Raw genomic sequence first — 27,740 nt, 5'->3', positions numbered from 1 at the left:
TGGTTGACTTTTCCAACACTGATTCATCCACTGCTCCCTATTTAAGTTATCATTGAATTGATGAAGCATAAAGTGTGGTTGATTCTCTTGAAAAAATGCTAACAAATGGTATTTTCTGCGAATTTTATGAGGGATTGTTCTCCCCACCTGCCAAAACATCAATGGCAGAAATAAAATAGTGTAAAAACTAATGATGGCGAAACCCTTTATGTGTCAAGTTGAAACTTCTGTAGAGAAAATTAAAAGTATGTGCACAAAGCAGAGAGGTCTGACGGCAATGCTAGTTAAACAGTGAAGGAAAGAACCAGCTACTATGGTAAGGGATGTAGGAAAAGCCAGTCTAAAATAATGGAGGTAGGGGACTGTCCTTGGGAAGAAACAGTGCTTTTAGCAAATTAAAGATAAATTGCTGGAAAAAAAATTCAAGCCCGCTTCTGTCAACATGAACGTAAGTGATTAACCGCTTTCCTGTAGTACTTGATGTGAGTGAACACTGTTCCATTGCAGTCTAATATAAATAATGTTTAACTAAGCATAAATTTTAAACTAGACTTAAGTTACCTGGGACCAGGATGACTAAATCGTGTGGAAGTGGTGAGGAACATTACTCATCACATGATGTGGGCTTATCAAAACGGGGGGGAAGTCAAGTGTGATTCCCCTTTACAGAATGCAAATGGGGAATGGAGATTTGGATCCCAGAACAGCAACTGCCTGGTTTTGTGTCCAAGAAAGAAGATGAAGGAGGCAATAACAAAGCAAGGAAGTAGTTAACATGTTGTGAGCACCGTGAAAAGGGAGAAAAAGTGGGAAGCGGAAGTGGAAAAACATGGGGAAGGAGGCACAGTATGTTGGCTTTTTCCATGTAATTGTGCATGAAGATGTTTGCTGTATAAACATACTTTGGGGAAGATTTCAGTAAAATGGTTGCACATGAAAGATACAGGACAATATGTTGTATTACTTACAACAAGTACTTAGAACAAGTACTAAGTGACACTTCTAGCAATTGATGTTTGACCTGAACCTGGAAATGCTCTCGTGTTCTTTTGCCTGCTGTACGCTTCTGCATCAGTTTAAACCAGCAACACCAGATGTAGCTTTGGTGCAACACTTCATAGTGAATAGCTGGTGAAACCAGGAACAAGATCTTTAGAGATGATGCACCTGTGAAATGCAGGCAACTCATGTAAAACGCCGTGAAGATGGTCATATCAAAAAGCCATGCAAGTTTTTACAATGTTGTGTCAAACATTAGTTGTTACTGTGTGTGGCTATTCAACTGTGCAGGATTAATTAATCCATTTAAAGGACCCTTGTTTTCTCTTCCCTTTGTTTTTGTCCTCTTAATTGTATTATAGAAGAGAATCTTCTTATTTATTCAAACACCCATTTCTTTAGATTTTAATTTATTTTTCTTTTTTTCTGAGATCCTTAATGTAGCATGTCATACAGTGTTTAACATAAAAAAGGAAAATAAAGAGTAGGAATAGGCACTACTGAGACTACAAATTATAATGTCATTCAACTACAATGAAAAAATAATATTACTTTTAAACTTTAATAGTATATTGCAAATTTCCACTTGATATTAATATAATATTTATAATGTGGTTAGACGTTTGTAACATACAGTGCTTAGTTGAATGTTTTTGGTCCTGCAATTACTGATTTACTGCAATAAATAAAAAGATACTGTAATAGATATGATGCAGCAAGGCTCAATTCTGCATTGTAAGTGATATCTGCATTTGTCAGCAACACAAAGTTTTTATGTATATAGCATTAAATTTGTACTGGATTGTTTGCCTGTGAATGTTTAGTCAATAGAGAACAAACAGTGGATGTCAAATAACCTTCAACTGTACAATAAACTAGAAATTGTTGGATGAGTGCAATAATGTCTCTTGAAAGCCACGCTGCCCAAAATGGGGAACTGCCTAAGAGTTACTTCTGCAGAACTACTTGTTGGTGGTAATGTTGGCAAGCAATGGCATGTCTTCCATTGCACAGCTGCAGGTTAGAATATTTTTTCTTTTTTTTTCCTTTCTGTAGCTCAGTTACCATCGTTGCATGCAGTGAAGTACTCTGGGAAGGAGAGGTGTGACAATCCAAAGGGTTTTGTTGCCACTCTGAAAACGAAGGTGGCAAGTGAGAAGTCTGGTGTAGTTCTCTGTCCCCAAATAAATCTAGGAAAGTGTATGTTGACCAGTAAGCTTTAGCCATTTGTCCAGGTAAATGAAATGCTGATGCTTCCAAATGCAACTTTGGAAAAAGCAAATAGTCCTATTCTTCCTTTTTTTTTTTTTTTCCTTCGGTTTGGTCTGCTGCTGAATGTGGACCTTACACACAACTGCTGTGCGTAAGGGCAAATTTTGTTCCTTGAAAATAAAGCAACCTTCATGTCAGGAATTATTTCTGTTCAACGTACTTATTAAAAGAACCATAATCTATTCCTTTACATCTGGGTGCCTGTTACAGAACAACTGTATTGGAGTATATTTTAAGAGTGTGGGTGTTTTTGTCTTTGTTTTGTTTTGGTTTTTAAATCAAATTCTGTTTGAAGAAAATAAAGAAAAGCTTTTTGCAGTCTAAATACATGTCCTGGTGGCAGACTTTTAGATTAAAAATTTATACAGTAATGTAATTGTGGCTTCAATATGATGTTGTGATAGATGAAAATTAGTACTCTTAGGAAATAAGCATGAAGAAAAATGGGCAGCCATATATTTTTATTTTTCCATACTTCTGTCTCAGGCAATCGTGACAGGAAAAGAAAGAGGTGGAAAATGACAGAAGAATGACAGAAGTGATTTTTTTTTTTGTCTTCAAAAAGTTTATTGTATGTATAGCTTTTATTTGTGATCTGTTTTTCAGATTTCAGCTGTATAAGACTGACCTCTTGATGTCACGTTTGACACCTTAAATATCAAGTAGAAAGCTTTGTGGCATTAATTTTATAAATAGACCTAGTACTCAAAAATAGTCTTATCGATAATCAGCTTTGTCTGTCGTAGTTCTGGAATGGTCACTATACGTTTGTGTAACTGGAAAGTTTGTCATACATAAAATTTAATCCTTCTGGAAGCTGATCTGTGGAACAGCATTTAAGTAGTCAATAAGAAATGCGTGTTTGTTCCTGTGTTTCCCTTGAATTGAAATTTTGCTGTGTAGTGGGTTAAGAGAAAGTTGTATCTTTTTCACTAGAGTTTCTCTTTGTACTCCAGTAGTTTCATGGTTCTCCTGTAAATTGATGACTCCACTCTGAAATGAATTTTGCTGCCCTTCTTTTAAGTTCTTACACCTGTTTAAGCCACATAAGAGCATACACTGTACTTCGCTATGATGTTACTGTTAAACAGGGAGATGGTGATCCCCACATCTGGCCTGAAGTGTCTCTGCAAAATCTGTGCTGTTCCTTAGAAACAAAGCTAGTAACTTAATTGGCATGTCTAACTGTGCCATTAGTAGTCTATTTGCCCTAATACTCGGGGGAGGGAGGGGGGGAAGTGTTATTTACAGCTAATAAATTGTTGGCCAAAGGGACCTCTTGTTTGCTTGTTTGTTTTTCAGTTTGGCATGTCAATTTTAATTTAAGTTCTTCTCAATGCTATTTCAGGAGTTAAGAAAATGGGTCTTCAGGGGTTTTGTTTGTTTCTTGATGAGTTAGGGCCCTAATTACAGAATTAGGTCTTCTACACTACTGCTCTTATGAAATACAGCATGTTCTGTGCCTGTTCTGATCTGGTGTGTAACACTAGATCCTGTTTCAGTTGGGCGTAGCTCCACCAGAACTGACCATCTATCGGGCTTTGTTTACTACATACTTCATTGGTGTCGTTAAACATTGATAGCTGTATTTCTGTGCCTGGAAATAGGAACATAGGGACAGCAACTCTGGCAAGTTAATGACTAATATCACTGCAAAAATGTATGTTTTGGTTTTGAGGGGGGGGGGGTGTGTGTTAAGTTGATAGCCTATTATGGCAAATAAAAAGTTTTCTTTTTCAGCTCTGTTACAGACCTGGGGTGAGTTGGACCTACATTAAGAGCAAGAAGTAAGCTATAAATGACAAAGGTCTAATTGAAAATCTATGAATGAGTCCATTTCCTGCCATTGACTTCAGTGAGTTTCCAGGCAGACTTTAATCAGTGTCCTGTAGCCCGTGGTTACCTGCATCTGGCAGGTTGGATTTGGATTCATGCTTTCGTTCTGGAAAGTGGAGTGTCTGCGTGGCCATCATATAGATCATACCCCCAGAAAAGAAAATAATTTTTTGTAAACTTAATCACTTAGGTAGAAAGGAGGTGGTTGTCATGCTCCATAGAAAATAAACCTTCTGCTTTTACTTTTTATGCACATGTGTTTTAGGGTCTTGATGTATGGCATAGCTTAATGTCCTCAAGTTCATGTGGCTGTATCACTGCAGCGTTGTGGATGTGCTGAGGTCTGTCCTGAGCTGTATACATAGCACAGGTGGTAAAAACACTTTAAACTTAGTACCTGAACAGAAGGAACGATGTTAATACACAGTTGCAGTGATGCATGACCTGCAGTTGAGAGCTCAAACTGTTCGGTTTTTTTAATGCCTACAGCTGGTCCTGACAGCTGCCAGAGCTCTGTGGTGGTGGGGGTTGATTATTTATTTATTACTTTTATGCATCACTGCCAGGCTGCAGAGAGGGGGAATACTGTAACAATGTAAATATTTAAATTGCATTTCCTGCTTGGTGACTCTGCCATCCCTCTTTCTGTTTGGGCGGGAGGATTTAAAAAGGATGAGTCTGGTGTTCCTCCAGGTTGAAGCACTTGCACTTTCTGCTCTTGTGGTGTCCTCTGTCCTTCCATCCTCAGCAGAAGCAGCTCTCACCTCCGGAAGAAATACAACTCGGGTGTTTTGCACAACAGCTTTCTGAAGGGAGCAGTAGCACAGCTGCTGCTGTCTCTCTGCGAAGGAAAGATGGAAGGGGAAACAAGTAAACAAGGAGTGCTTGAGTCCTCTTGGAGGGTGGGGGGGGCTGACTGATGTCTGCAGTTGATAGCTTTCAGAATTAGTAATTGTAGAATTAAAGTTTTATATGGTCTTCAAAACAGTGTTTGGGAGGTGAGCAATGTCCAGATTCCTCCTTGTTTTGTTTTGAACGTGTGCATGTGGCTTCCAGCCTCCTGGCCGGTTGCTGCAGATGCAGAACTGCCTGGCCAGACCTGTGGGGTTTAGCCACCTGCCCCGAACCACGGTACAGAGCTCACTTTCGACTTTAGTGCCTCTAATAGTTTCCTTTCAAGAGCTGAAACTGTGAGATCAAAACCACCTCCTGAGAGCCAAGCTTTTCATTCCTCAGAGGTGTGAAGCAGTGCGGCTGCGCGGGGCCCTGGCCTGGGCCTGCAAGCGAGCTGCTCTCCCTTGGGCTGCGGGAAGCAGCTCTGCTGGCAGCATCCCGTCTCAGAAGTCAGCACGGAGTGGAAATGTAGGCAAACCCTTTCCCTTTGGAAGACTCCAGCAAGAGATCAAAGGCAACTCTTTAGCCTTGGGAAGCGTTTTTGCTACCTGGGCCCGGCTCCATGTGTGCTGTTTCTTTCCTGGTTTTGTTCCAGCCGCTTTCCTAACTCACTTGAAGCTTTGCTCTCAGTGTGTCATCTTTGCTACAGGTTCCTTTCATTTTCTGGAGAATACTCCTGTGCAGTTGGCTTTGCACTATACTGGTAGGGGTTGTTGGCCAGAAAAACCGATGCGTTGATATTTAGTGATAAAAAACCAAAATGAGGATTTCAACAAAAAAGCAACATTGAAATATCTTCAGTCCTGTATCTACATATACCTTTTCTTTGATACAGAGTTGAACAGATTAAGTGCTGTATTTTTAACACCATAAGCCCTCATAACCAGCAATCAGTAAAATACACCTGTGCTTTTAAAAGGTCCTTTTGTTTGTGTCTGCTCTTACTCTAAGTCATCTGGTACTAAAAATAAATATAGCTCACCCAGTCTCAATGGCATTGACCATCCAGTGTTTTACCACTCTGAGCTCTAGATCTGATTCTGTCTGGTTGTAAGTCTAAATGTTTGATGCTGAAGTTGTGTAGCCTTTGTATGATGTTTTCACTACTTGCTTTTGGTGGGAAGTGTGTTGGGTGTGATATGTAAACACTTCTGATGGATCGATATTTTATGTATCTAGTCTGTTCTATATAGAGGCTATAACTGAAAAGAGGTGATTCAGCTTTGCACGACAGTTGGAACATGTCCATGAAATGCTTTTGTAGAACAGATAGAGAATTGTGTAGAGGAATGTTATTTGCCCGGTGCATTGCAGCATGGAGATAGATTTTGTTCTAGCTCATCTGTCTTTTGTTTCTGTTTCATATTGCAGTGTGAAACTGTCTGGCATCTAAACCAGACCTATACTGCTTGAGGTGCAAAGAATATTGCACATGAAGATCAATATTACAGAGTTGGTGGTTGTGTGGGATCTTTATAGCATCATACCATGGTGTAGTATGGTTTTTTTCAATAACAACCACACTGTAACAACCTTTAGGTGCTTTGTGGAGTTCATACTGTTCCCTCTTTTGTTGTACCACCAGATCAACTGCTAATGTGGTAAATACTGGAAAATAGAGTGATGGATGTGCCCTTGAGGATTTTTTTTACTTGCTGGAAATGAGAGTTTGATCTTATGATCATTTATTTCTCCATAGATTGTGGTCATCTTCTGGCAGACTTCTCTGACTATAGTCTGGTTCACCTTTTTTTGGTGAACGTGCAGAACTGAAGACAGGAAAGATTATGGCACCTAATTTTTAGCTTATGGGTTTTTATGTGCTCTGTTCTTCCATAGTTGTTAGCTGAGCGGCTGCCACTTTTTCTTTGACCTCAACCTTTGAGAACTTGGTGCTTTATTGCTCAGCCTTCACACGCTGTTCCTGTGCCTCGTGACTAAATTGGAAAGAAGCACCAATAGAAATAATTCTGGCACTTTTTCCATTTTTTCCTTCATTGTATATAAAAAATTGTGGTTTTCTTTGGGAGATTGATGGTTTCCTACAGAATTCCCTGCCACATGCACCTCTAGTGCAGTGAAGATGTCTGATTACAATTTGGTGCTACAGTCTAAGAAAACTTATCTTCCTTTGTTGCTTAAAGGATTTTGACTAGTTGTCCTGATGTATCATGGGGCAGCAACTGAGCTAATGAGTAAAGATATTTTAAAAAGAATAAGCCCCAAACCTCAAACTTGCAGAATGGGATGCCTTAACTGTTAGTGACGTACCTTATCTTCTGTTTTATTTTTTAAGTTGCTCTTCTACAACGGGTAGCAGAATTGGAAAAGGTCAATGCAGAATTTCTGCGCACAAAGCAGCAACTTGAGCAAGAATTTAATCAAAAGAGAGCAAAATTTAAGGAGTTATACTTGGCTAAGGAAGGTAAGTTCTCAATTCTCTGAATTACTCTAAAGTTTATTAAATTTCATTTTCAAATAATGCCTGTATGAAGAATAACATTTGTAGGGCCAACTACTACTCCCCATTTGCCCATGCACACCACATGCTTTCTGGTTTGGTTTTTGGGTTGGGTTTTTTTTTGTGGTTAAGGATAATTAGGATTTAAGGGGGTTTTCTACTGGGATAGTCGACTGCATATCCAGCATGGTTAGTAGGATAGGGCAATGTTGTTGTGTCTGATTTGCCAAAAATTGAAAAGTGATGGTAGTCTTTTAAACAGATATAATAAGAATGTAAGAGACAAGGAGAGAGTAAAATTCAGTAGGTGGGCTATTTAGCTTCCTAGAATGAATTTTTAGAATTAAATTTAAAAATTTGCCTGCATGGATAGGAGTCAGCAGAGCAACTTGATGTACATGCAGAAACACCACCACTGAGTTTTAATACTAACTTTCTGAAGTCCTGGTGTGCTTGTTCTCTCTGAACAGCAGCTGATCTGGTAAGTGGAAGGACGTACTCTGGATGGTGTGCTGTTTGTACTTTGTGCTAGCTTTTTTATGTAATATTAATTTGTCTTAAATTTCCATCTGAGGTAGAATGTAAGCAGACAACATTATAAAAGCTTTAATACCAGCCAAGGGCATCTATTTCAATAACACTCTTTATAGGAAAATTTGAACCATATGAGCTCAAATATCTGATAAAGAACTGGAAAGTAGAGATGGCTGTTGTTCTGAGAGTCAAATTGATTTATTTCTAATCCTGATGATTTTCCTGTCCTTAACATATGAAAGTAGAGCCAAAAAATAATGCATTAAGACTGCAGCTGCTTGTGTAAGTTTATGAGAGCAGAAATACAACAGGCATAATAAAGATCAGATCATACAAAAGGCCTATTTCTTTGTGTTTCTAGCAGCTGGATGAAAGGAAATGTAAGATACAAGACACTACCGGTGAGATCAGCAATAATTGTCCCTATTCAGAACAGTAAAAGAATAGAAAATAAAAATAAATTGTGACGAGGGATAAAAAAATAACCCAACTTTCACATGTACTGAAGTGAAAAGATACCAGAGGAGAGTACACAAACAATTACTTTTTTCTTTTTTTTTATTTTATTTTTTTATTGGCCCCAAAGCTTTTTTCCCCTCCCTGTTTTCCAAGACCCTTTCCTAAGTGTGTGTTGGGACTGTTACAGCCCATCCTTAATACTAAGTAACTAACATCTTAAAACTAAGTAATATAAGTGCTGCAGGATTTTTTTATTTTAAATTAATAAGAGGATTAGTGCTATTTTGAGTACCTGATTAGCACTGGGTTCCATATTCTTTATCAAGGAGTAAGGTGTTGGGCACTGGGATTGATTAAGCTTTTTGGTATTAGGGAAACACATGGCGATAGCTTGGTGTTTGTTGTATGCTGCCAGATGTTTCTGCTAAAAGTGATTGCTGTTGAGATAGGCTATGTGGGCATAAAACTGTATTTTGTGTTAGTGCTGTTGGAATTAATTGTATAATATGTATCTTCCAGAGATTTTTGTTTCAGATTAAGTGAAAACTCAGGAAGATAATGTGAAATTAGTTCAATTTCTGTTTACAGGTGCAACAATCAGAGAAGCAGTGGGTGTTTATTGAATGTATTCCTTATTTTAGTAGAAGCTCAGTTTTAGCTAAGCCATGGTAAAGAGCAAATTAAGCTGCAGAGTTTTCTTCTGTGGGTTCCATGTAGTGGTCTCAAAGTGTTTCTGTTCAGGAAGTATCAAGTGTTCTATCCAAACTCAGGACCAAGTTGGTGCCAAAAATGGGAGAAGAACTGTCTTCCTGTCTGTTGTTCTTAACTTTTCCAGATTCATTACCAGAATGAGTTAAATCATAATGAAGCACAGTTCACTTTCATCAGGTACATTGGTCATATGTATCTACAGTGTCTGCTTTGTGACTGCATTGATGAGAAGGTACTTTTTTAATAAAAGGCTAGGGCAAGCAAAGTCAAGCAATAACGTTCCCTAAAGATACCAGCTAATGTTTGTTCAGTTGTTATGGGTAGATGCTTTAATATCAGTGCTTCCTCCACCCCGTTGTTAGAGCACTGTTCTTTGCCATAGCAACTATGGATACTCTTCAGATTGAATTTATTAATCAAACTAAATGTCAATAACACTTCTTTTCAGAGGACTTGAAAAGACAAAATGCAGTGTTGCAAGCAGCCCAAGATGATCTGGGACAATTGCGGACCCAGCTGATGGAGGCTCATGCTGAAATGGAGAACATCAAAGCTATAGCTACAGTATCTGAGAATACAAAGCAGGAAGCTATCGATGAGGTGAAGAGACAGTGGCAAGAAGAAGTAGCTTCACTACAAGCTATTATGAAAGGTAACAACAACCAGGCAAGCTACTGCCACTAAGATCAGGCACCTCTTTAGTATGTGTTTGGTGACTTGTGCCTGCTCTTGCACAGAATATGGATAGCTGCTTTTCACAGCTTGACAAAACTGGGCTACAGAAGTGATGGATGAAGCATAGTTCCTAAGTTCGTAAAAAGGAGCTTGGTGGTTCTTTTCTGTTAGTATGAAGGTAGAATTTAGAAGGAATCATGGCAATGGGAACTCCCACATATATGCAAAACATTTTTGAGGGACTATGAATGTGATACTTCATTCTTCCATGAAGATAAGTATAATGTATGTAATTTGACAAGTCTGAAAACAGCTTTAGGCTGACAGCATGATTCTCTTCTCTCCTTCTGTGTAAACATAGTTCTGCTGTCAGACAGTTAAGTGTTCCTCCAGTATTATCACATGGACTTTACCCTAGGCTAAGGACTGAACATGCTACTCTGTATCAGTTGTAGGTCATTTTTTTTTCTTGATAGTTCAGAACTATTCGTTGTTTGCTTGTTGCACAGCTTTTGGTGTTTCTGAGACAAACTATGTGCAAGGAGCAAAATGGGGGCAAACTGTTGCCATAACTGGCTGTTTTCTTAAAGGTTCACAAACAAGATCACAGTATCCTGAGCCTCCATCCTGTTGGCTGTAGACAGTCTTTCCATCACCTGATTGTGCTTTTCCGCTGGAGAAGACAAATATTCATGTATATTGAGTACACAAATTTCTGTTTGTTTGGATGGTACAAAATGTGTTGCTAAATAGGATGTTAGACCTGTATGTTATTTTGAAATGAGGAGTTACACGGTTTTGGGGGCTTGTTTGTTTTATGTTCTAGTGGTGGTACAAATTGAGATGCAGTTCCTCTGGATCTTTTGCTTCTGTGGTTGGGTTTTGGGGCAAGAGTCAAAGGGAACAGAGGGGGAGAGTTCGCTGTTGTCCTAGTTTTGATCAGTTATGATGATAAATCATTGACTGGTTGGAGATGGAGTTCCTAAAGCTCTGTTTTTTAACTTACATTGAAAATAAGTTTTGAAAATGCTGTTTTATAGAGACTGTTCGTGACTATGAGCTCCAGTATCACCACAGGTTGGAGCAAGAGCGAGCTCAGTGGAATCAATATCGAGAAAATGTGGAACGGGAAATAGCAGAGTTAAGAAGGCGACTGTCTGAAGGTCAAGAGGAAGAAAACCTAGAAAATGAAATGAAAAAGGTACGTTGAAATCTAGTTATTCAATTTCTGTTTCAAGATACACTTGTGTTGTTATGCATGAGTTCATTTCTACGGCCTGCTGTAATTCCTCAGAAATACACATAGCCTTGTTCTGCCAACTTTCAGCTCTTTGTTCATGGAAGTCATCATGACCTAATCCTGCATTTAAATCCACAAAGGTATTGTACCTGATTATGTGGATTCAGTAAGAGGATTGCAGCTGAGAAGATGGTAAGGTTTGGCCTTCAGCTTGTAAAAGCAGGAGGCCTCGTAAAGTCTCTTGTCATAATGTCAAATGAACTCAAGTAAAGCCCCTTTTAGATTTTTCTGGATTGACTGCAGATTTATAAAATTTCCTTTATGCTTCTGCACCTTGTCCTTGTTTGAGTTGACACACCTTTATGCCTTTTCTCAGATCTTGTAAACTTCTTTTGAGGTTTTTAATGGGCACTATATCTAAAATGTCTTTCATCTTTCTTTAAGGTAAGCCATGTTTGTGCAACACAGTACTGCTGGCTTCCTAGGAGATACAGAACCTTGCTGTTACAAAACAGGCACTAGCTGATGAAAGATACCTGCCCTGGAAAGATTTTGTTGTTGTTGTTCAAAGATCTGTGGCTTAGAGTTCATAGAAGTAGATGGAGGTGCCTTGTGTTGAGTTTGGATTTATTTTTTTTATTGAGTTTGAAGATTTGGTGTATTTCTCTTTTAGGCAGGAAGGAAACTGAACCTGGCATAATAGATCAATGTTTTGGAATCTTTGTTTATCATATAGTAAAAACTTGCATTTCAGTGAATTTGTCTTCTCAGCAGGCTTACAGTAGTCTTCAAGGTATTCTAAGAAAACTTTAATGTAATAAATGATCCTGTATTCAGTAAAGGAGTAGGCTAACGTCTGATAATCTTCCACATCACTGCATTTCCTTGTTTCTTCTTGCTGTCAGCAGAAGAAATGCAGTATTGAATATCACAAACATTCCACATAATAAGTATTTTACCTATTTTTACTGTTGTAACAAGCAGTCAGTATTAGTGTTGCAAAATGAAATTATTTTCTGAGACTTACAAAGAGATTTTTGAATATTGCTAGTTGTAGTTGCATAATTGCTGTTTGGTGTTCAGTGAGACTGCTCTTCATGTAGTCCTGATTTATAAAGGTAGGAGTCAGACTAAAGCCAATTTGCCAATGTTCTGACTACAGAATTACTGCCACTGGAATTTTAAGACATAAACTGTTTTTAAGAGAAAGTTTTAGTGCTATTAAGAGAGAAAAAAAGACTTCAGTTGAAGCTGGAAGAAAGGTTCAAAATTGGATCAGTGTGGTGAGTCTCATAGAAACAGCCTAGAAGATGCAGAGTTCATAGTGTAAAAGTCCCAGCAGTGCCTTACCAACAAACTGCTGATAAGAATTTTTGGAAAGTGATCTCTCTTGACTGAGAGAGTCTTTCCAATAACTAAAATCTCAGCACTCTTTTTTTTTTTTTTTTAAACTCTGAGTGTTCTGAGTAAGTAACAGTTGGAGTTGCAAGTTGCTCAGTTGACAGAGCAGCTCACCTAAACTTAGCAGCTTCACTATGTGCCATTTAGCCTTTAGTAGTTTAGTATAGCAGCTAAATAGCATTTTCAACTGTACTCTTTTAAAAGGGAAATAAATATCCCTTGTGATCCTAAAGCAAAAGGTGATTGGTTTATTAATCTCTGATTAATATGATCTTGCAAAGCTTTATAGCCTGTAAAGCAGAGGAACATGTACTTTATGTAATAGGAGGGGGAGGGGGAAATCTGGTCTTCAGAGCACAGCTTGAAATAATTGCTGAAACTGCTTTGCATGGGTTTTTTAATCTTCTTTGTCATTAAACCTGTGAGGTTTTTTTTCCTCAAGGAGACTAAGAATTAGATCAGAATTAGGAAGAGGACATTCAATTTTACCTTAAAACAAATGAGCAAATCCCAAGCCCATAAAAAGCTGTGTTTGGCTAGCAAAATAATGAATATTCATGCCTCAGCAGTCAGTGTGAAAGGATGAATTTTCTTGATCACTTGGGATGTGCTATTTGAAGACTTGTGATCAATTCCTCATGCAAAATGGCATTTCCAGCCAACAGTGTTGTATTTATCCTCCATCTTTCTATGCTCTATTATAAGGATGGATTTATTATATTTTAAGGCATAAACTTGGAAAGAGTTTTTCAAAAATATCTTCATCTTCTGGCCAGTTCTGAAGACTCTCCAAACATACCAAAGGAGTAAAAATGAAAAAAAGTACTTTGCTCTCTGGGTTGTAAGTAGATGCTGTACCAGCATATAATACATCACATTTCTTAAAACTGGCATAAACCATGCCGTTTTCTAGCATTCTCAATGAGAGGTGAGGTGAGAAGAATGACAGAGCAGAGACGAGATTGCAGGCAGTATGTTCAGTCCAGGACACTAACCTTTTTGGCTCTCCTGACTGGATTATATCTCCGTTCATTTGTGTTCAATTTGGCTATAAAATCCATTTTAAAGTATAAAGAAAATGCATGAGACTTAGTACTGCATCCATGTAATTGCTAACAATTATGCTTGTTGTCTGCATACTTTTTCCCCTGGAAGAGATGAAGGATAGATAATAAATGTTGCTCTGAACTCTGCAAATACCTCTTCGAATTTAAAGTTTATTTATTTGGTTGAGCATACAGTTTTGGTATGTGTGCTACCAGGCTTCCAGTATGCATGTTATTTATCCTGGTTTAGGAGCACTTAGAGCAGGCGGGTAGTGTTTTGATAACCATACTATTTTGAGCTGTATTTACTAGATTTTGACTACTTTGCCAGAGGTATCCAAGTCTAGCCTGCAAACCTGGTGCTTGGCATTCTTGAGCATCCTGTTGTCAGAAAGGGTGTGTCTGATGGAACATATGCACTTGTCTGGAAGCAGCTGTCTTGCTTTTCCGTATAAATATATTTCAAGTTACAAATTGCCAAATATCTGTAGAAAACTTGTGTGTTCTGTGATTTTTATCACAGAGCAATTATTTCTAAGAAATCTGTGCTGAAAACTTTGTGTGTATTCTATAAATCTCCCTTCCCAACTCAAAAAAGGTAAATACCTTGTCCTAATGATAAACTTGCTTACCTGGTGATTCATCTTTCAGGAAATGTAGTGGTGACATATAAAAGTATCTGTCTTCTTGTTGTGTCATAATACCAGATAGATTTTGGGGTTTTTGTTATTGCAGATGCTTAAAGCAGTCTAGCCATAGAAGCATGTACTTCCATGCAAGTTCTCTGGGTGGTAATGACTGGGCTACCTCTGGACAATGACTTGCTGGGATGAGTCTTGCCCACTGGCAAAATTTGGTTAGTCCCTTTATTCAGACCTCATTTTCCATTCAGGAAAGGATTTGGTTTGCTTTGGAGCTGTGATGGATATAAAGACTCTTCTCGGCACAGTTGTGTCAAACTGAGTAGCAGAAGTCTGCAGAACAGGGATTTTGCATATAAAAAGAGCAAGAAAGGACCAACCTCCTGTTACAAAGTTTGCCTATTAGTCAGGATTGGGGAAATTGAAAAGGGGAGAGTTAATCTGGTTTCTGTGACAGATTTGCCCATAAAATCTGATACACAATAAACTCCTTTTGTTGGTAACGATAAAGAACAGTGGAATAGATTTAGAGGAAATTTGGTTTATTCCTACTTTAAAGAGAGATTCTCTTAAGTTGTGTCTATGTGTCTTCTGCTTCTCTCATTTTTAAGAAACGAATTTGGATACAGTATTGCCTGAGATTTCTCTACCTGGGTTTTTGTTCTGAAAACAATGGTTGGTGTAACAGTAAAGGATATTGAGGATTGCTGTAGCTTGCTGTCAGGCTAGCAATGCAATGTTTTGTGGGCTGACTTGGGACTCATTTGGGGCATGTTCCCTCTGTGGAGTCATCTTCACGCTGTGCTCTGTAGATCCCTTGTAGTGTGTTCTTCAGCCACTGTGCTGGGGGAAGCAGGTTTTGCTGGGGCAGAAGCGGTCTGGGTGCCTTGTTTTTGAATAGGTGATGAGTAAAGACAAGCTGATAATATGTAAAACCTTGGTCTTTGACAGTCAAGTTAGCTTGGTAAAATGTTAGAAGGAAATAAATGTTTTAAGGATCACACGTCTGGAAGAGTCTGAATAATGTGTTTTAACACAGGACATGTGATGCTGTGGCACCTCTTGCCACATGTGACAGTATCTTTATGTAGCATTTTTTGACAGGATAGATATTCTCATTTTATTAAAAGTTTGAGTGGGAACTTTAAACTCAGTTTGTGAGTCTCAGTAATTATACTTTACCTTCAAAAGCAGACCCAGTGACGAGCACTCGTTTTGTTAGCAGATACAGGCTGTTGTGGGTGTTTAGCTCAGTATCATACTGACCTTTCTTTAGTATGGATCCTTAGCACCCAAGACCACCCCCCCTTTTTTTTGAAGGAAACATTTGCAATATGTTTCAACCATAGTGTCAAATTTCAACTCTGTTTACCAAACAGTAACAGCTAGAGTAATTTTTCTGTCAGGTGGAATTTGATACAGTTTTGCCTTTCCAGTTGGGTGCTGTTGAACAGCAAATTCATTTTGCTTTCAGAGAACTTTCAGACTTTCTCTGAACTGGTCGGTTCCAGCATGGATGTATTTGTTGCTCTACATTCAGTGTTGAACCATGTGAAATTGGACTGGTGATGAAATATTCCTGCCAGTTATCATGAATAATTAGGAAAAAGCTTATTCACCAGTCCTAAAAATGTTGGGCTGTCCATATGAGCTGGCTGTAGGTAGCATTAAATGAATAGAACTGACACAATAAATGAAATATAAAGCAATCTTTGAAGTTGAACTCCTGCTCCCATCTGTTTGAAAAATGTGACTGAGTTGCTGGCTGCAGGTGACAGGGTATGTATGTATGTGTGACACCATCACATGTCCCTGGTATTGAATTCACTGTGTCAAGATGTCCCTCACTTTCCTCACGGACTTTATTTGTACTCTCTGGACAAGCAAACTAGCAGTGACAAAATGTAGCAGAAGTGAATGAAACATGAAGAAATTTAATTTTGTTTTGTCTATAGAGTTTTCTATAAAGCTTTTTAGAGCCCAAAGGCCTGGCAGCATTTGTATAATTGACAGGTATTGTAATATTGGTTTATTTTGTCTATTAATTTTAAATGTAGAAAACTTCATTGGTTAAAAGTATTGTCTATTTTTCTTTCTGAAAATCTTGCTCAGAATACAGTTTGCAATAAGCTTACCAGAAACTGAAAGTCAAATGAGTAACCTTTAAGACCTGCATTCTAGTTTAGATTTAAACCAAGACATTAATGTTATCTTTTAGCAGCTGTCTTTACTGATTCAGTTAGAAAAAGTGTCATCTTTTGAAACTGCAGCTTTGGAACACAGTTCTCTGCCTTCCCTCCCCTGGTGAGTTCCTCCAGTAGAAGACAGAGAACAATTGAGCATTCTGAGCCTTCATACATAAAACCAACCCAAATTAGGTTACTTAAATTCTTCATGGCTTGAAGAATTTTACTTGAACTTGAGTGTTCTGCTTGTGGAGTCTATGGGATCTGTTACTTTCATTTGGAAAGTTTTTAGTGCATCCATGAAAAAAAAACAGAGCATTGAAGAAATGGGGATGTCGGGACCACCCTTTGACAGGTGTAATTTTGAATTTGAACACTGAACGTTATTTCTCATTTTAATTCTTGCTATTTTACCCTGGCTCTTTCTCCTTTTTTTTTTTTTTTTTTTCCCCTTGTCATTGTTATCCTATTTTGATCTCTTCAGGACTACTTTTTGAAAAAATCATGGTGTTTTTGACAAATTGTACTAAATATTTCAGAACTACATACAGACAGTAATGACAGAAACTGATGCTGCATCAGTAGTAGTTTAAAGTTGAAAAATGGTCTTCTAAAACAGAACAAAGCTACACTATACATTATTATGCAGATCCTTTTTCTTTTAACTTCATAAGTAAACAAATGACCAATAACTCACCATTCAGTTCTTGTGTTACACTTTTTTTATATGTGCTATGTGGCAGCCTTTAATAACAGAAAAGCGCACATATTTTGAAATATCTGGTCAGTAAATTTTCTCCCATGTATCAAGAGTGATAGATTTACTAACATTCTCTTTAAAAAGAGATATTCATGGCCTAATCCATACATGGATTTAAAATTTAGCTGCCTTCTGTGAATGGAGCAATATTGGCCTGTTGTCATAGAGATGACTGCTGAACTAAATAAATAGCAATAAGACAAGTATTGAAAGTGGAAGTTTAGTCACTGTTTTTGTTGGAATAGAGATTTTCTCCAAAAGTCTCTGATAATGGAAACTGTTGTGGTGAAAACTATGATAATGTGCTATTCATAATTTATTGTATTAACTTCAGGCCCAGGAAGATGCTGAGAAGCTGCGTTCGGTTGTGATGCCTATGGAGAAAGAGATTGCAGCACTAAAGGAGAAATTGACAGGAGCTGAAGAAAAAATAAAAGAGTTAGAAGCATCAAAGGTGAGGTGGAGTTGTAACTGCATCCTAATTTATATCTTACATCATGCTAGTTTGCAGATAAGTAAAGTCAAATTTTGTAAGAGAGAAAAGGTGTGTTGTGAAACTCTTCATGTGCAATACATCTCCTGTAGCATAAATAATGTATTTGGCCTATCTATGTTTTTCCCATCTTTGTGTTTTGAGGGGTGCATGACATACGTATGTGTGTGCATCATCTCTGCTTAGCCTAAATTGCATGGCTTCAGGTCTACTACTAATAGAAAAAGCTCTAGAAAAATAGCTGCTTTGCACCTTTCCAAGAGCCTGGCCTTTATATTACTGTCATGCTTGCAGCCACAGAAAGATTTGAATTTGACAGAATTATTTTAATCTACTTCCATTGAGCATGTCCTATATTTCTTTTTCTAATCCTGGGCATAAAATTGAGGCAATATCACCAGAATTTTTATATCTTAAAATTTAAGCAAACCTCAGATTCATAGAAAGGGATACTGGTCATTGCTGGCAAGAAACCAATATAAGTGATTTGTCTAGCATTTCTGTATTCTTCAGGTGTGTCAGAACCACTATTGAACTTCCGCATCAGCTGTGAAGGGTAAATGATACCTACATCACTCTAAGATAGTTACATGTAATGTACTGTTTTATACAGAAATGAAGATGTCTTCTGTAACAAATATTTTTATCTTGAAAGTCAAATAGGCTGAAATTGCAAAGTAACTTACCATGTGAATGTTAAGACATACAAATAAATGCTTTGTCTTCCGGATCACTTGCATCCTCAATTCAATAGATGCTCATCACTTGGTGGAATTCTTTCTCTTCCCCCTCACCCCTGCTTTTATTCCAACTTGGAAGTCTGTCTGAAATTTGAGACAACAACATAATTATAACAGTCTAAAAAATTTTACTAGATTGAGTGTTTTCCTTCTTCACAGATTCTTTGTGCTTTATAGGTCAAATTTCTGAGATTTAAGTACTCCTAGGAATAATAGTTCTCCAGGTAGTTCTGCTTTTTCTCTTGATGCAAATAATACTTCCTTTTCATTGCCATGATGAATTTGGGGAAGATGAAGAAACATGAACCTTTTCTTCTTTCTTGCTTGCTCTCAAAATGTTCCCCCCCCCCTTTTTATCGTTTATTCTTTCTTAAGAGTAGTCTAGTCTGAGCATGTAATTCTGTGGGATGAGTAAAACACAAGCACACATTTCTTGGAAAAAAAGAGAATAATCGCTTTATGCATGTTTTCTAGTTTATTGAGGGGTTGTTTTTAAAGTTGTCTCACTTTAGATGGTGGTTCTTACCAAATAAAATAACTTAGGCCCTTAATTCTTACCTGGGGTCAATTCCACTTCGTTACTCCTGTCTGACATTGCGATAGTCCTATTTCAAGTCACCTTTTTAGCTTAATGGGAAAAAATTGCTATTTTGTGTCTAGCAAGAAGATATTTAAGCACAAACTTAGGAAGTTGTTAAAATACTGTAGTCTATAGCACTATAAAAATGCAAGGTATCATTTACATGACTTATTACTAGGTGGATATGAGGACTGACATGCAGAATAAGCAATATATTTGGCTTTTCTGTTGGTCATGATGAAATCCCTCAGATCTGCTTGAGTCATGTCATTTTGTTTTTCAGTGTCAAATATTTAGCTGGATTAGTGAAACAATGCATTTCTTTTATCTCTTTTTTTTTTTTTTCCTCCCCTCCTGTTCCATCCTTCCCAAGAACTATGCTATGGGAGTCAAATTTCTCCATTTCAAAGGCTAAACTGCTAGCAGATAGAAGACTTGGTATCCTAGGGCAGGAGAAGCTGTCCCCACCATCAATGCCAAGTTAAAGCCTAAGAACTATCTTGAACTCTGAGTTGGTGTCTGTGGCTCCCGTTCTGTGTTGAGGAAGATGAAGAGCACCTCTGTGGAGTCAGTTAGCAATTGCCTGAAGGCTTTTGTTTCCTTCAGAATAAAAACTCCTGTGATTCCTGACTCAGCAAACCGTGAAACTGAATAGTGCCATAAAGAAATCTTTCAGCCCAATCCTTGCTCCAAGAAGGGATCCATTTCTACAAGCATTATGTTTGGCAGATGTTTATGTAACCCTATCTTAAAAGGTTCTTACTGGAGATTCTGCAGTCTCCCCAGTGTGTTCATTCTAGTTCTTTGTTAGCTTTGCTATTTAAAAAACAGAAAAGAAGAAAGATATCTTAATATATTTCTTCAGTCTTTCTTGAAGTAATTGATTTTCACTGAAAGATTTTCCTTTCTTTCTGCAGATGTGTCTCATGGATTTGAATGTTTGGGGTTTTTTCTTGTCTGTCCCCAAGCTTTCTCTCTTCTTAGACTTACCATCCCAGGTTTAGTTCAAGCTTGCCTCATAGTCGTGTTTTCTGACTACTCTTATTACTCTTATTTTTGAACCATCTCTGCATCATACTTAGTTTTTGGCTTATCAGCACTGGTTAAAGAATTGCTGCATTGTCTGCTCTTCTTAGATACTTGAGATACTGGCCTCTTTGCCATCTCTGTGCTCAGTGCCGCTGCTGTTATGATCCAGCTGTTATAACTGGGATATACTGATATGTTTGACTTAGCAGATTTTTAATGAGTAATTTATTCAGAAATAAATACAAGTACTACTTGCACACTGGTAGTTGAATATTTGTGATTTCTAGAAATAGAAATAGGTGTCCTTCAGCACCTCTACGTTATCTGAACAGGTGACACTATAACTTCTAACAAAAAGGAAATGCCTGAGAGTGTTTCCTCACTGAGATAGTGGATTTCCCTCTTTTTATTCAGGTTAAAGAACTGAACCATTATTTGGAAGCTGAGAAGTCATGTAGGACAGACTTAGAGATGTATGTGGCAGTTCTCAACACACAAAAATCTGTCCTGCAAGAAGATGCAGAGAAGTTGCGGAAAGAACTGCATGAAGGTACCTATCTAATAATAATCCTTTTGACTTTTACACTAAGGATACAAAACCCAACATAGCTGTTAATTCTTTTCTGATTTCCTATTTGAATTGGATTTAAAGAAACTGTGGGGGGAGGAAGCAGTACTTTTAAATGTGAAAGCCCTTAAAACATTTACAGAAGAGTTGAATGTGGAGTTCTTTTATGACAGAGAAAAACAACAGAGCCATTCATTCTCTCGAGGGATGGTATTGAATTTTTGCTAAGTTGTTATAGTATTGCAAGCTTCCTTCTTATTAAAGTGATTTTACTGGTGTCTTTTATTTGTGTACAATTATGAGCATTATTTCTATAATGTACTGATATGGCTCCCTGAGGTATGTCAGCTCTGAATGCCTGGTGGTGGAAGGGGTGTGTAAATGTACATGTATGCCAGTACAGCGCAGAATCACTGCAGAGGAATGAAAAACGGAACCTCTGTTGAAATAAATAGGGACATAGAAGACAGTCTTTTGAAACCAGCACTAAAAAACCTATTAGAATTCATGAATGGAGTTAAGGCTTTAGTCTTCTAATTGGGAAATCTTGAACTGTCAGTAATACATCCCTAATCACAAGCCAAGTTTGGAAATTAAGAAAATGTCTTATTTCATCCTAAATAGTTGTTGAACAAAGCCTGACTGTTCTTGATTAGAATAATAATTACTTTTATTCATGAAAATGCCTCTCTTTGGAAAAGAGGTTAAAAAAATTCTGGTTCAGAATGACTCTTTCTGTTTTTGAATAGTCTGCCATCTCTTAGAGCAAGAGCGACAACAGCACAACCAGTTGAAACACACATGGCAAAAAGCTAATGACCAGTTCTTGGAGTCTCAGCGTCTGCTGATGAGGGACATGCAACGTATGGAAATTGTTCTGACCTCTGAGCAGCTCCGACAAGTTGAAGAACTGAAAAAAAAGGATCAGGTTGCTCTCTGCTTTCCTCCTTTTTTTTTTTTTTTTTGTCTCTTTAATACTGTAGATTTAATGTGGTGTATCAGGTATGGAAATCACATGTTGGAGACAAGTTATTTAAGTGTTAATATTTCAAAAAATGATAGCTGACAGTTTTAATAGAAATTCTGCATTTGAATGACAGCCAACAGTTAGAACAGACACTCTCAATTTGTGTGATTATTTTAATATTAATGTATATAGTAACTTTAAAAGTCATGTTGTCAATATTGTTAAATGAAAAGGTAATAATATCTAGAAATTAATCTTGGAGGAAGGAACAGTCATCTACGATGCAAAACATCTGGGTCAAGGATGTTAGGATAGCAAGTTTCACTTCTTTCTAGGTTTTTCCAATACAGTACCTAACTCGGGCATAAAAGAGCTTCAATTTTAAATCAGTTTGTGCAAGTGATTGTGTACTCGCTTTATGATTTGGTGTTCTGTGATGTCTTTCTTTTAATTCTTTTTCCATATGTTATATTCCAATGTTTAGAGTGATGAAGGCACTTCTAGTTTTCACACTTTGTTTTAATGTTCGTGCTTGTATAATGGCTGTTAATGGGGCCATTAGTGATGCAAATATATTATCAGGTTCTATACAATAGCCAGTGTAACAGCTATTTTTGTTACTTATTTGGTAATCCCCATAATAATAATTTTGATCTAGGTAATATGTTCTTTAAATAAAATTATTCTAGAACACTTGAAAAGTAAGTTCTCATTTAAGTCAGTTTGGGTGCCTTGTGAAATGAACACTAGATTTTTAACCATAAATGTGATAAATACTGGGTTTTTAACCAAAATAATCTTTTCCAGTGCCTTCTTAGTAGCTTAGCTTATCATGAAAGCTAATGTTATGACTGCTATGGAAAAATTGAATCCCACTTATGTGTTTTCTATTGACCACTGATTTCCAGGAAGAAGATGATCAGCAAAGGCTTAGCAAGAGAAAGGAGCAGAAGCAAAAAGATTCAGACGATGAAACGAAAGCTTCATGTTCTCAAGCCCATGAGGAAACCCTTACCCAGCTCTCTAATGAAGAGGTAAACCAGTTGGATAGTTCAAAGCAACTCTGAGCACTCGTGCATTCCTCAGGGTGTTGATTACAAATACAAATGCAAACTTAGTGCCTGTTATTCTCTGTAGCTTGTAATTCTTATTAAGCGATGAAAGGTCTTTGGAGTTGCACTTGAATATATAAATTCTAATAAAGATTGGAAGACAATACTTTCCAATCCTGAGAGGTGCTGTTAAAAACTGTAATTTACCTTTTACGTTCTGGATGTTAACTGCTGTTAAAGTCTCTTGGGATTTATAACTACGTTCTGACACACCTAAATGTTCAGAATTAAACCAATTATATCTGAATGTTCAGCAAGGGTATTGTAGCTACTTTGCTAACCTACTTGTTGAATTCTGTACTAAACTTACACTGGTTAAACAAGTCTGAGATCACTGACTGTGAAGTTAGCCAGTTGCTTAGCATGTGCAAAATAGTATGATATGTGTGTCTGTGTGTATTAAGCTTCATCCAACTATGTGAGTTGAGGTTTTTGACCGCATCTGTTCAGCAGCCAAAAATAAGCTTTTTTTAGGCAAGCCAGTAGCTGGGGCTCAGCACCAAGTTTTTGCGGAAGCTGTGTGAGCTATATTAGTAAACCCATTGTAATAGCCAGAAAAAGTGATGCTGCTGGATGTCATGAGTTAGCAAGCCATTTGGGTGTTGTAGATACTCATACACTGGGACAAGCTGAAATTGTCCCTGAAATTTGCCTAAGCTTTTCACTTCTGAGGAAACAAGTCCAATGAGCACACAGGTTGGAACTTGGAAACAATATCAAAATGGGCAGTTACGTATCCTTTTCCACTGCATTTTGCTTGTTTTTGATCATCTGACAGGTTCCATTTGGGTTTTGTAAGTCAAAATAGGGACAAATTAATAAAAAAAACCCAAGTTTTTATTTATATAAAGTTTTTATTTATACAAAAACAAACCAAGCCTATGTAAGCTTCAAGAGACTTGAAAATTTGCAGTGTGAGCCAGTATTTTGCCTGTTTTATTTAGTCTTCTTGAAGGGAAAAAAGTATATACTTCTAGAATCTGTCCTTTATTCTTATCAATGATTTATAACAGTTCAGAATGCAGGAAGATGTTCAGAATCATAACATCTAAATGTAGCTGAGATCTAGTTCTACCCTTTATCCTACAGTCAGGATACAACTTTCTATTTCAAATAGCGTTGTATGCTAACACTTCTGTATCCAGATATGCAAATGAGACATATTGGTGGTGAACAAAAGTGTTATCTTCTGATGTTTTCTTTAATCTCAGTTCCTAGGATACTCTTTAGTCCCTTAATCACAATATTTATTTAATGCTAGGGATTATACATAATGGAAAATTTTACATTTTGAGAAAGGGCAGTTTCCATTTATGGATTTGTTTTTGTTGCTATTTGTGACCTTTTTTGACTGTACAGAACATGTTTTCAAGTGGTAATGAATCATTATCAGTCATGCCTTACAACTTACCATAATTTGACTTCTGAGCTCTTCTCTGTTGAGCAGTTTGCAATACAAACAAATGGTTTGTTAACTGTATCACCAAACAGTTGTTGTCTGAAGATGCAATTTTATATATGTCTGTATTCTCTTGACTTTTTGTTGTGAACTTGAACTCATGTATATATATTTATGTGTAATTATAAATACTATGCCTAAAAATTATTAAAACAAGGCATTTACAATAGTCATAAAAACAGTAGTACGTAATATATAGTTATAAATTACAAATGCTTATGTGGAAGTACCAGCTGCCTGCTCGCCTCTGCTGACCTATTTTGGAAATTACTATTTTTCTTAAGAGCCTTGTTTCAGTGTTATTTTATTTAAATGTCTAATGACAAAGCAGAAGTGTGTAATATATTGGAAGGTATTTTGAAAGCAGTCATATGCTTTTTAAATAAAGCATTACTGCTCTCTTTTCAGTGCTACAAATAAATAAAAATAGATCAAGAGGCTTAATGTGCCCTTTTATGTCACAGGACAGTGTGGCTTTTGGTATTGGTATTCCCCAGGATACATTTCTGTTTAAGCCCAGCCTTTTCCAATTTATGTACAAATAATCTTTTAAAGAAAATATTTCTCTTACAATATTTTGTCAGATACTCAAAGCAGAAGAACGACATAGAAGTCAGTATAGAGTAGATTTTAAGTATATCATTCTCCATTTATTTTTATGTTATTGTAAAGTTTTTTGTTTTACAAAAGACTTCTGAATTTACTTGTGGAAGTGGAGTATTTGCCTTCTGTTGTGTAGATTTTAGTTCTAGAAGTGATACTGCAAGTATATCTCTTTAGTGGGAGAAGCACCTCATTTCAAATATTGGAAGATGTAAGGTGACTCTGTCCTTGCTTGTCCAGCAGGAAGACAGATCCTTACAAAAGCACTCTGTTAATAGAAGACTCTTTTTTTTTTTTTTTTTTCACCTTATTTGTTTTGTTCTTTAATTCTAACTGGTACATTTCAGTTCTCTATCCTTTGCCATCTTAAGCTTAGTGATCAGGTGTTCTTGCCAAAGCCAATTTAAATTTGCCTTTACCATGTCTGATAATTAGTGTCCAGCATTCCTCTTGTACCATGCTTCTAGAATGCAGTATATAATTTTTTCTTCCTTGTTTTTCAATTCCAGGTGCATGTAAATAGCACCCATGGCTCAGTCCATTCATTGGATGCAGACTTGCTTCTTTCTTCTGGCGAATCTTTCAATAAATCAGATAATGATATGTTTAAAGAGGGACTACGGAGAGCACAGTCAACAGACAGTCTGGGGACATCTGGATCTTTACAGTCCAAAGCTTTAGGATACAACAACAAAGCAAAATCTGCTGGGAACCTGGATGAGTCAGATTTTGGACCACTTGTTGGAGCAGACTCAGTGTCTGAGAACTTTGATACAGCTTCCCTTGGGTCTCTGCAAATGCCAAGTGGGTTCATGTTAACCAAAGATCAGGAAAAAGCAATCAAAGCAATGACACCAGAGCAAGAAGAGACTGCTTCACTTCTTTCCAGTGTTACACAAGGGGTAGAAAGCGCTTACGTATCTCCTAGCGGTTACCGCTTGGTTAGTGAGACGGAGTGGAACCTACTGCAGAAGGAGGTGAGTACCCACTGCACGCAGCTGCTGTGACAGGCTGCTCTCTGCTAGGTGAAAGCTCTTTCTAATTTGCTTTACATGGAGTCAGGCACAGAAGGAAATAGGTAGCATCATATGTAGCTATTCAGTTTTCTCTCTTGGAATACTTCTGTAGGTAAAGCACATCTGATGGAAACTATTGGTTGATCTGTTCATGGGCAAGCCAGCTTTACTAAATACAGAACATTCTAGCACTTAGGGGAGGGTCTGACAGAAGTAGTTGTTGATCTCACAAATATGTGAGAGGGTGAAAAAAGATGGCAGAACTCAAAAAAAAAAAAAAGGTAAAAAATGGAAGGCTAAGGAAAGGACATTATAGTGCAACTGGGGGTGACTAGGAAAGTACAAAGATTAACAAAAGGAGCAGAGCTAACAGTGCTGTTTTGTATGCCAAGAAGTTTTACTGAGGATTATGCATGGAGTGCAATTTAGAAATGAGCAGCCAAGATATGCATAACACACAAAGCTACCACAAAGGAAGCTTCAGAAAATTGTTGGGGACTTGCATCATCAGAAACCAATTTCTGAGAGCAGCAAGCAGCAGATTAGACTTAACACTGTGCCAGTTTCAGTATGGGTGACCAAGGAAATTGTTGCTTCTGGGTGTTCTGCCTGTCAGTTTTTCAGCAGCTTTATATGATGCCACTTCAAAGCTTGCATTCGGCTGAAAAGAGGAGTATTGTGGGGCTCATGTGGTTACTCTTTCAGAAGGAGAGGCCAAGGAGCAACACTTTATGAGGAAGAAAAGGCAGGGAGGAGATAACAATCCATAATGGTTGAAAAGGAAGACAAGACAGGGAAAAAAAAGGGAATGTAAAAATGCAGTGAAAGAGAAGAGGCCAGGCAAAGGACAGTGAGATGAACTAGTGATATTTTATTCCTCAACTTTTTGGAATTCATCTTATCTGCAAATCATTACTTAGGAGGTCTCTCCAAACCTATTGTAAAGTTGCTTTTTTTTGGTGTTGCTAGTAATTTGTAATATCTGGAGAAATTACAGCATCATGATCTTGGAGCCAAGTTAAATCTTCTGTTCCTTAGTATTTCCTTGCCTTGTTGACATTTTGATGACACTTTACTCCAACCCTTTCTTAGAATTCAGAAAAGAAATGTGCTGCTTCCCACGTGTTTCTGGAGGCAGGAGTACAGGCAGGGTATGTGAATGCCACTCCGTGTGGGTGGGACGTGGAACAGCAAATACAAATATGATTTCAGCTCAAACCTGACTTGCAGCTCGAGCTTTGATAAAACTTTCGTTTGTCCCCTTGACCAAAACCATTGCAATTTCAAAATGACAGCTGTTTTACTCTTTGTTTCTCTGCTGCACACCTCAACACTTTTTTTTTCTCCTGTTTGGTTTCTTTCTTTTTTTTTTTTTTACATCGGCCTGTCTTCTACTTTATTCTTTCCCAATTGTCATTTTAGCTGATTATTCAGTCTCTGATACTGAGCAATACTGGAGGGGAGGGTATTATGAAGTAAATAAAGCTTGATGACTGTTAGAACAGAATTAGTATATACCATTGAAAAATATTCAGAGCTCAGTTATAGGAGGAAAAAGATTTAAGGAAGTCCTGACCTGATGAACTGACTTGCTTTTTAATTGCTTTGTGTTGATCTTAAAAAAAAAAAAACAAAACAAAACAAACAAAAAACCAAACCAAAACCAAACACCAAAAACCAAATCACATACACACAAAGAAGACCCCAAAACAAAGCACAACCCCCACCCCCAACCAAACAGCATAATATTGTGTTTATAGCTTGATATGTAATACAGAATAACTGCATGAAAAAATGCTGTGGCCTGTTGAAAGCTTTTCTGAGATGTCTGTTTCTGTACAGGTAATTAAGTAACATATTTCAAAAGAACACACTGAATGACTTGATGAACTCTTGCATGACATGGCTTATTGCTTTTGTGCTAATAGTGGGACTCCTGCCAGGAAAAGCTGATATCCAGCAGCTGATTTACATTATCCTTTACTTTTAGAGCAACTTAATCTTGCCATTACATGAGTCTGCCACTGTCTTTTATCTGTAATATTTTGTGATCACACA

At 37.4% G+C, this 27,740-nt stretch overlaps 1 protein-coding gene across 7 annotated transcripts in view; it reads left to right on the top strand.

The window, feature by feature from the left end:
- The window catches only part of RABEP1 (rabaptin, RAB GTPase binding effector protein 1), a 53,053-nt gene that overhangs the window by 11,872 nt on the left and 13,441 nt on the right, over positions 1 to 27,740 (top strand). For 6 of the 7 annotated variants that reach the window (XM_074845124.1, XM_074845123.1, XM_074845121.1 and 3 more), the window contains exons 2-9: positions 7,298 to 7,426; positions 9,615 to 9,818; positions 10,882 to 11,042; positions 17,450 to 17,569; positions 20,372 to 20,507; positions 21,275 to 21,453; positions 22,401 to 22,526; positions 25,176 to 25,643. In XM_074845124.1, the coding sequence (XP_074701225.1) occupies positions 7,298 to 7,426; positions 9,615 to 9,818; positions 10,882 to 11,042; positions 17,450 to 17,569; positions 20,372 to 20,507; positions 21,275 to 21,453; positions 22,401 to 22,526; positions 25,176 to 25,643 (1,523 nt within the window). Of the gene's footprint in view, positions 1 to 4,083; positions 4,127 to 7,297; positions 7,427 to 9,614; positions 9,819 to 10,881; positions 11,043 to 17,449; positions 17,570 to 20,371; positions 20,508 to 21,274; positions 21,454 to 22,400; positions 22,527 to 25,175; positions 25,644 to 27,740 lie in introns of those variants that run through there. The other variant, XM_074845122.1, reaches the window with a different exon arrangement.

This window comes from Strix aluco, chromosome 19, assembly GCF_031877795.1.
Source record: "Strix aluco isolate bStrAlu1 chromosome 19, bStrAlu1.hap1, whole genome shotgun sequence".
Taxonomy (NCBI): domain Eukaryota; kingdom Metazoa; phylum Chordata; class Aves; order Strigiformes; family Strigidae; genus Strix; species Strix aluco.
The sequence above is the reverse complement of the archived record's forward strand: the minus strand, read 5'-3'. Positions and strand labels throughout refer to the sequence as shown.